Below are 9,947 nucleotides of genomic sequence, written 5' to 3'. Positions count from 1 at the left end.
CCGAGTGATTGGAGGATCAACTATGAGCGACTGTAGGTTGCTGCCTATAGGAAGGAAGCGGCGGGGAGGTCAAAGGGATAATATCTAGCGTCTACGGGTCTCGTGCGGGGACTTTTTTATTTTGTTTTTCTCCGTTCCCCCCACCCCCACCCCTCGGGCTGCCTTTGCGTCTTTCCCCTCACATGAATTCCGCCGCCGTTGCAGGCGTCCAGAGTAAACTGGCGGGCTCTGCTGCTTCCCCCTCGACTACTTCGGCCCCGGCGGCGAAGTCCCGCTTCAGGCACGTGCGCTACGAGAACCTGCTGGCCGGGGTGAGCGGCGGCGTTGTCTCCACGCTGGTCCTGCACCCGCTGGACTTGGTCAAGACCCGCTTCGCAGGTGAGCTCCCCCCGGTTGGGGGGAAAGTATGTGGGGTAGCAATAGCACTTAGACTTATATACCCCGCTTTATAGTGCTTTACAGCTCTCTTAGGCAGTTTACACATATTGCCCCAACAATTTGGGTCCTCATTTTACCCACCTTGGAAGGCTGAGGAGCCTGGCCAGATTCGAACTGTCAAATTGCAGGCAGCCGGCAGGCAGCAGAAGTAGCCTGCAGTACTGCACTCTAACCACTGCGCCACCAGGGTTCATTATAAATATAATGAGCTATAAAAATGGGATATAAAAGAAATATTTATAGGAATTAACTTGTGCTCCTGTGGGTGTATTTCTGCTGCCATTCTGACATTGATTTATTTCCAGAAATATTCCCCCATCAAAGTTAATTCCTGAAAGGGACCAAGCACTGCCTTCCATCCAAACTTCTTCCCTGTTGCAAATTCCAAATTGGCAAGCTGAGGCTTTCCCCCATACCACAGGTAGTCCTCGACTTAGGACCACGATTGAGCCCTAAATTTATGTTGCTGAGTGAGAAATTTGTTAAATAAGGTTTGCCCTATTTTATGACCTTTCCTGTCACAGTTGTTAAGTGAATCCCTGCAATTAATAATATGGTTAAGTGAATCTGTCTTCTTCATTGACGGCTTGACAGAAGGTTGCAAAAGGTGATAGCATGCTGCTGGGACACTGCAACTGTCATAAATATGAACCAGTTGTCAAGCATTCCAATATAAATCACATGACAATGGTTATTTTGCAATGGTCTTAAGTGTGAAAAATGGTCATAAGTCACTTTTCAGTGCCATTGTGACTTTGAACAGTCACTAAATGAAGTGTTGTAAGTCAAGGACTACCTGTACTTGGAAGGACAATGTATAAAGGAAAGAATTATTCACTCTGTGCATCCTCTTCACTAGAAATTGACAGGACTTTGATATGACAGGTGGTAACTGTCCCAATTCTACTCCTGTTTTTCCCATTAATGTTGTATATATGTCGCCAAATAGTGAATTAGATTAACAGACTTGAAAGATACCTTGTAGGTCATCTAGTCCATCCCCCCATCTTTGATTCATTCAGTCTTATTATTCCACTTTAACACACTAGGCAGCTATTTAAGATAATCTTTTAACTTGAGGCAAGGTACTGAATTTTCTGCATAAAAAGTGCTGTTCCAAAAAATTCTTTATTACTTGGGTGTTTCTACTGTTAAATGTAGAGATGTAGGATGATACATCTGCTTTTTCTGCCTGTGGAAGAGATGTTGTGAACACTATTAACTATTAGGGAATTGAGATAAGAGGTTGTTAGTGTAACTTATGGAGACATAATACATTTAAATTGGAGTTTTGTTCTCACCAGGAGAGGGGGAAAAACATACTGTGGTTGTCTTAGAGCAGTGGTCTCCAACCTGGGCAACTTTAAGACTTGTGGACTTCAACTCCCCGAATTCCTCAGCCAGCTTTGAAGTCCACAAGTCTTAAAGTTGCCAAGGTTGGAGACCCCTAACTTAGAGAGTCACATTGATCATTGATTCAAGAGCATCCAGTTTTCAAACTGATTTCTAATTCTTTTATATAGTGAGTGACGGCTTGGAGCTGAGACCAAAATACAATGGCATTTTGCATTGTTTGTCAACCATCTGGAAACAAGAAGGATTACGTGGTCTGTACCAAGGAGTGATTCCAAATGTTTGGGGTGCGGGTGCCTCTTGGGGTCTGTATTTTTTCTTGTAAGTTGAAACTGTTTAAATGTATCCAAGTTAATCCCAAAACAGCTTGTTTGTTTTTTCAATTGTTTTCACTTGTCCCACAGCAGATTGACTGATATGTTAATTTCGTCCATCTATTCTAGGCTTTAACTAGAAGATTTTATAGCACTAATCTAATACATGTCAGTGGCCTATACTTGCTCTCACTATTGCTCCTTTGGATTAACTGTAATAATACAGTATTTCTCAATCTGGATCATTCAGTAATTTTCATACAACTGGGGGCTTTTAAATTTCTCCCACTAAAGTAGCTATATGGAGTCATTGCCCAGCGGTTGAAAGGCAACTTGTGCAAGTGATTTTTCTTTCCTTTTCCTCCTCCACATAGCCTCCTGTACTCCCCAGGATCTTCTCTGGAGAGTTGGAGTCCTATCTAAGATTATCAGTTCTATCCTACAAGACTGCATGGGAGAACAGAAGCAGGTAGTGAGGGATGTTGCCAGCTCCTGTCCAAGATTTCAAATAATTTCTCTCTTTGCATCACATCTCTATTAGAGTTATGTATCGTTTTGGATTCAGCTTCCAAAAAGGTACTCTGGAACATGTGGGGGTACTAACATAGCACCTCTCTGCAACTCTTTGAAATATTATTCCAGGAAAAGATAGCTGCATTTTAGAACTGAAAACAGCGCTATGTTTGCATCCATATTCTCTTCAAAGCATCTTTTCAGAATCAAATCTGAAACACTGCACAGCTCCTATCTGCATATAACACAGCATTGCTACTTAGGATTGTGTCTTGGTCACCTGAAAATATGTATAGCTGATACCCGGAGCATCAACGGGGAAGAAGTGAAGAGAAGCATCAGTTGTGTAAACTGCCTTCCCATTTATTGGCCTCTGAATATGATTAAAGGTTGTCAGATATCATCTGTTGGGTGTCAGCTCTGAGACTCAGCTGCCTAGATTGTTATAAGGAATGCAAAGGGGAGTGGAGGAGTTGGAAAGTTCAAGGTTATTTCGTATGTCCGCATTAAAAAATTCCAGCTGCAGTTAATTGGTTCTCGTGATTAATGAAGTGTAAGAAGTGGGAGGGGAGAAGGTGGATTTTGTGGAAGGCGCTGAAAATGACTTTCAGTTTGGAAATTCAATAGAAGTACCAGAGCTGTTCCTAATCAGTTGGAGATTATACTTGTCTCGGAGTGATTGATTACCATGGACAATTCTGGATGTCTAACATTGGGCTTTGGATTGTCACTTTCAATACCATTTCCAAACCTCCTACTTCGACAGAGAATCCCATGTAAGTGAGAGCAGGCAACATCTTATCATCCATCGAGTGCAAGAAAATATGAAAAGCTTTTTTATCAAAGGGCATAGGGTCAGTTTAAGGAAACAATTCACATTAACTGGGCATGTGTGAAATGGCTATTTAATTCAAGATTATATTTAATGAGTTTATATTCTGAATTCCATTCCTATAATAACAATATACGCAAACCTTTGATCGTACAATGGCATGCAAATATTCAAATTCCCAAAATTGCTAACCAGGCAATAAGCAGAAATGAGGGTTATTACAATCTTACTAGATTTTGATTTAAATTTATACGGCAACGCAAAAGGTTGGGGACTTGGACAAGAATAAATTACCAACTAGAAAACCCAAAATAAACTCCCGCCCCCTGGCAACAACATCCTCTTGATGGGCTCCATATCAGTGTGGAATCCCCGGGTCCACTGACAAAACCGTGTCTTTCAAGCCCTTTGGAACATTACCAAGGTGGGAGCTGGTATTATCTCTGCAATGATGAGATTCCACAGGGAGGGAGCCAAAATGGAGTAGGCTCTTTTCTTAGTCCCAATAGATAAGACATTCTTGATGGAAGGGACCCATAACGTACCCGCCTTCCTGATCAGGTGAGTCAAATATATGTATTGTGAAAAGACAGCCCTTCAGATACATGACTCCAGGCCATATAGGGCTTCAAAGGTGATAACCAGCACCTTGAATTGGATCCAGAAGCAAATTGGCAGTGGTCCCTATTTTTCTGCTTGCATTTTTACATGCTTTCGAACTGCTGTGTGGGACAAGTAACAGGAGCTCGCTCCATTACACAGCGCTATGGATTCAAACCACCGAACTGCTGACCTTTCTGATCAACAAGCTCAGCGACTTAGCCACTGAGCCACCATGTCCCTATAGAGGTGACACCTGTGCAAATCCAGATTTGCACATGCAAGTGCATAAGTTCTTAAAAACTCAAAAGCCTGGATGGTGTTTTGTAATATTCTCATAATATACTGATATTTTTCTTCATAGCCACTATGCCTCTACTTAAACAGGTTGTTTTAATATTTGTATAACAAGTAACCTGGGTTTTCTAATCTTCGTATTTGATTCTTCAGCTACAATGCAATTAAAGCCCACAAGACAGAGGATAAGATGGAAAACCTTGGAGCAATTGAACACCTAGTGTCAGCAGCTGAAGCTGGTAAGAAATATATGAGCTATTTGTAGCCTGCCTATATGCTATACTTTGTTTTTGTTCAGTTATGTTTAGTTCAGAAAATAATTTTGAACGTCTAAAAATATTTTTTGTCCCATAGAAAGTATAAATGCTTAACTTGCTGAGTATTAAATCTTTTAAAAGACATTATTTTCTCTAACACTTTCTTAGAAATTCTTAACCATACTTCCGGAACACAATACAAAGATACCACAAATGTATCCCCAGTTTTACAAGTTATACTGAAATTCATGTATTAAATGCATTTTCCTTCCAGGAAAGTTGATTTAGGATTATAATTGTAGTTCTATAAAACTATTTAGTAAATACTGTTACATAAGCATAGGTACTGAGTTTTTTGCAAATTGAACTCATACATTCCATGTGATGCACTAATCAGAAATTTTCAAATTATGTCTCAAGTACTCTTTACAATACTAAGATGCTAGCATTGATAGGAATTTCAAATTATGTTTAATAGGAGTGATGACTTTGTGTATTACAAACCCAATATGGGTAACCAAGACTCGGCTTGTGTTACAATATGAAGCTGGCGCTGACCTGTCAAAGAAGCAGTACAAAGGAATGTTTGATGCTCTTATTAAAATATACAGGCATGAAGGTATACGTGGGCTATATAAGGTAAATTAATTAGGCTGGTCAAGAGTTCTAGTATTAGTATTTTATTATTAAATATGCTTAACAGTTATTGCATGGGTTTCAGTGCAAAAGATTTGTTGCTAAACTTCAGTTCTCAATCATGTATGTTTAAAATGCCGAAATTGCAGTGAAGAGTTTATTTGTTTTATTTTTTAAAAAATTATTAATACTTGTAGAATGCACATAATTGAATCATTGAAAGATTGAAATTAAATATTAAAGATTGAAATTGAAATTTAGAAATTGACTAGGATAAACTAGTGCTTAAATCAATATGGCATTTATAGAATTCATAAAGCAGACTGAACCTTTTTTTATAAAAAATATAATTTTGACCATTCCATCACTGTATATGTATTGGCAGTGCTGGATTTTAAACTTATAACTTTATAATTGATATGATCACATGGATGACTTTTACATTTTTTATATTTAACTGATTCAGGGATTTGTGCCTGGTCTATTTGGAACCTCACATGGAGCCCTTCAGTTTATGGCTTATGAAGATTTAAAATCCCGATATAATAAATATAAAAATAGACCGTCACATATGAAACTGGTAAGATGAATTATAAATTAGAGGCATCTGCTTTACATAAGATAAAATGTTAGGACTGTGCAACGCATTCAAAGGATGCATCACAAAGCATCATAACTTGAAATGTTTGTCAAACATGTCTTCCTGAAGACATAAAGTGGTTAATTGGAAGGCTTTCTCAGGTCATCACTGTGTATGTATGTCTAAGGAATTGAATATAAAAGTGGCATTTCAACTTTATTATAGGATGATGATATAGTATGACTTAATTATTTGATGTGCTCCAACAGTTTGGTAAATTTTCAGTTACCTGATTAACTGATTATACATTGAACTTATACATTTTAATGTAGGAGTTTGTAAAAAGCAGCGTTCCATTTGTTGTTTGTTTCTTTATTTGTAGAGGTAAACATTTCAAACTTTTTATCTCAGATTCATATTACTATAAATAGTAAAATAATACCACCCCAAAGGTGCTTTTCAAAAGGCAGCTGGACTTTCTTTGGTTTTCCTTGAAGACATTTCACGTCTCATCCAAGAAGCTTCCTCAGTTCTGAGAATCTAAATGTCTATAGAGAATCCCTGAGAATAATAGACATTTTTTTTAAAAAAAACATATTTTTATACCCTATATGGAAAAAGATAAACACTGTTTAAGGGGTAATTGCCTCAACATTGGACAGGTACTCACAAGGATCCTACGTAAATATTTTTAAAAGGGGGGATTCTGATGACTGTGGCTCTTGCTTGAGGCTTGCCCATAGGAAGCAGGAAAGGCCCGAGAACTTGGTTCTGCTATACCTGCCATGCACATATAACCAGGTCTGGTGTATTCTGTCCTTGCCTGATTTGGTATGTAGGTGTTGCAGGCTTACACTAGTTTTGCATAAGGAGTGCCCAACTTGAAGTAGTAGATCAGATTAGTGGGATTAGAAAAGAAAATGGGCTGGTAAATTGTTAACGTTTTGAAGAACAGCTTCCTAAATTTTATCTAAATTACTCTTGCATACGACGGGGGATTTTTACCTATCTTGACTTTCTTATTTGTTACTGGATATACCAGCTGATGCCATGGCAGGAGCCCCGTTCTATTTCCATTAAGATTTTGCTGCATTTCTGTCATTAAAGGCTGAAAAGCATATTTTGAAGGTATAATATGAAGAACAGTGGATTTATCCATCATGGGCATGGTAAAAAAAAAATGTACTATGTTATAATAGAAAGATGTTTCTGCCTTGGATTATTGTCTTGGATTGATATGTACTCCTCTGTTTTTGAACTGTCTGTCAAAATAATGAAGTTACCAACATCACTTGACTTGGCCAGGAGTTTAGTGCTGTATTTAAACATGAGCTATTGCAAATATATGTCATGCTTTTCACCTTTTTAAATTTTGGTATGTTCAAAGACCTAAAAGACCACATGCGCTGGCAATTTGTGAAAGAGAAATTGCAGTAAGCTTTCCAGAGGGGACAGCTACCTCAATTTTAAGTAAGGGTGCCTCACCCCCATCAGTCTTTTGTGAAGCGTCTCTGCCACTGCTTTGCACAGCTGTGTAAACATATCAACATAACTTTGGAGCAACATTTGTATAAAGATTGAAAAAAATAATACACTGTTGAGTTAAAAATGATACATTTCTTTGATTTTGTGAAAGACTTGAGAACCAATATTGGTCCCTTTGCATTTTTAGAACACTTTAGAATATATTACCATGGCAGCAACGTCCAAAATATTTGCAGTCACGGCAACATACCCGTATCAGGTTGTGAGGGCACGTCTCCAGGATCAGCACAACAGATACTCTGGAGTACTTGACGTCATCCATAGGACATGGAGGTAGGCCTGGGAATGAAAACCTAATAAGACTTTTTTCTACCGGTATCCTAACCTTCATTTTCTCAGCATAATTAAATACTTATTTCGGAGGGAAATGTGGAGATTTCTGCATTGGAATTAAAGCAGAGAGCTGTGAAGAACATTCCCTTAGAACTATGAACCAGGGTGAAAAGATTTTCTCAGGTTTCAGCAGAGGGAAAGAGGGAAAGTCAAATATCTGACCTTATTTTTCTCACTTTCCCATTTATTTTCCTTCTGTGTAATAACATTTAGAATATAAGCCTATGAATACGGGGAGAGTTTTTACCTAGCAATACCAGTCACAATCCAAATATGTGAAAATACCTTTTATTGAGATATCAATACATGTTTATTTGTGCCTTCCTGAATCAAAATTTATCCAGAAATTATGATTTAACATTTCTACATTTGGAAATACTGTATAAAAAATCCTACAATTAGTAATGAGCCATGGTGGTGCAGTGATTAGAATGCAGAATTGCAGGCTAATCCTGCCAACTGCCAGCAGTTTGATTCCCTACCAGCTCAAGGTTGACTCAGCATCCCGTCCTTCTGAGGTCAATAAAATGAGGGCCTAGATTGTTGGGGGCAATATGTTGACTCTGTAAACCACTTAGAAGGGGCTGTAAAACACGATGAAGCAGTACATAAAGTGCTAAGTGCTAATTACATTCACAGACCCGTTTTCTGCAATAGATAAATTGACAATAATCCAGGAATACAGTAACAACAGTATAAAAATAACATTTGAGTTTGTTGAAGCAATTTATAAATCAGTTGTATGTTTTACAGAAATCTCTTCTGCTTTTTCACAGGAAAGAAGGAGTTCGTGGATTTTATAAAGGAATTATGCCCAATGTAATACGAGTCACTCCTGCATGTTGTATCACCTTTGTTGTATATGAAAAAGTATCTCATTTATTACTTTGATTTAATAATAAATGAAGATTGAATATTGATTCCACATATATTGTTCTGCACCCTTTCAGTTAAGCAGGAATCCCAACACCTGTCTGACAGTTTTTTTTTCTGGATTCATATTTGTCAGTTTTGTTTGTAGTACCTTTTAAATGGACCAAGGTCATCTGCAAGTTGCTGTGTTTCAGATATATTTTATGTTGATCTCTGTAAGTATCTCAAAATAAATTGTTCACATGATCAGTGAATTTTCCTTTTACTGCTTAGTTAACAAGGCTTAATGTTTTTTAAAAAATAATGAAGAGGTCTAAATTCATACAAGTAGTCTTCGCTTAACAACTGCCCTTTTTAGCAACTATTCAAAGTTATGACAGCACTGAAAAATTAACTTTATGACCAGTCTTCATATTTATGACTGTTTCTGTGTCCCAGAGTTTTCATTTGTATGCTTCACAGCTGGCTTCCAACAAGCAGTCAATGGAGAATTTGGAAGTAAAATTGCAACATCTTGCTTAACAACCATGGAGGAAATTGACATTCTAAGTCCAGTGTGATCATGTGATGTTTTACTTAACTATACCACTTAGCAAAGAAATTGACATTCACAATTGTTATTAAATGAGGACTATTAGTAATACAGTAACATGCTTCTTGATAAGCAAGACTATCATATTTTTCTGATTGCTATGAAATTGGAACTAAAACTGAAGTCTGTGCTGAAATAGTTAAATCAATATTTATAATTAAACAATAATTATATAACATTCAAATGAATAAATAGCATAACAATGGCTTGCAAGTAAAAATACGTATAGACATTAGCCATTTTTGCCACTGCTCCAATTGTATTGCTGTTTGCTTTATATTTTGCCCGTCTTCCAAAGTGTAGATTTTTTTATTTTACCACTACCCACTCAGAATGATTTGTTCACCCATCATATTGCTGCTCTTGCTACCCCAATCTACTTATCCCAACCTAACCAAGGCAGGGCAAGGCATATTAGCAATTGCTGAATGTTCTGATCACTTTGGCCTTAATTGTATTTGGGTTTATCACAGAGAGAGCTTTTAAGTTTGCCTAGAATTATATAATTTCTTGTATATTTATTAAAATATTTGTAATTATCTGTGGGTCTGTGTTACTTAAAGTAGCACCATAATCCATAATAGAACAGTATAGAAACAAGTTTTTTAATATTTGGGGGGAGAAATGGGTTCACATAAAATCTTTTGTACTTGCTTAAACAAAACAATACCAGAACAAACATTTTCACTACAAGCTAGGCATGTTTTAATTGTTTTAGCCAGGACTGAATTGTTGTCATGGTATGTAGTACTATGGCTTGGATTAGAAGAGTCTCACTTATTGT

At 37.4% G+C, this 9,947-nt stretch overlaps 1 protein-coding gene across 1 annotated transcript; it reads left to right on the top strand.

The window, feature by feature from the left end:
- Window positions 1-15: 15 nt before the first annotated feature.
- SLC25A32 (solute carrier family 25 member 32) lies at window positions 16-9,699 on the top strand. Its single transcript, XM_026703552.2, has 7 exons — window positions 16-378; window positions 1,962-2,112; window positions 4,501-4,586; window positions 5,083-5,243; window positions 5,707-5,820; window positions 7,493-7,638; window positions 8,475-9,699. Exons 1-7 carry the CDS (start codon window positions 183-185, stop codon window positions 8,587-8,589), a joined length of 969 nt encoding a protein of 322 aa, XP_026559337.1. The 5' UTR covers window positions 16-182; the 3' UTR covers window positions 8,590-9,699.
- Window positions 9,700-9,947: the final 248 nt, after the last annotated feature.

The sequence above is a fragment of the Pseudonaja textilis genome, chromosome 3, assembly GCF_049901715.1.
Source record: "Pseudonaja textilis isolate UNSWEBS1 chromosome 3, rPseTex1.2, whole genome shotgun sequence".
Taxonomy (NCBI): domain Eukaryota; kingdom Metazoa; phylum Chordata; class Lepidosauria; order Squamata; family Elapidae; genus Pseudonaja; species Pseudonaja textilis.
The sequence above is the reverse complement of the archived record's forward strand: the minus strand, read 5'-3'. Positions and strand labels throughout refer to the sequence as shown.

What these genes read in the sequence shown, in the direction of transcription:
- SLC25A32 (XM_026703552.2), top strand. Translation starts at nt 183, where the DNA reads ATGAATTCCGCCGCCGTTGCAGGCGTCCAGAGTAAACTGGCGGGCTCT. An exon ending in AGTGTCAGCAGCTGAAGCTG is followed by an intron (nt 4,587 to 5,082) that starts GTAAGAAATATA and finishes TATGTTTAATAG; the next exon opens with GAGTGATGACTTTGTGTATT. An exon ending in GACCGTCACATATGAAACTG is followed by an intron (nt 5,821 to 7,492) that starts GTAAGATGAATT and finishes TTGCATTTTTAG; the next exon opens with AACACTTTAGAATATATTAC.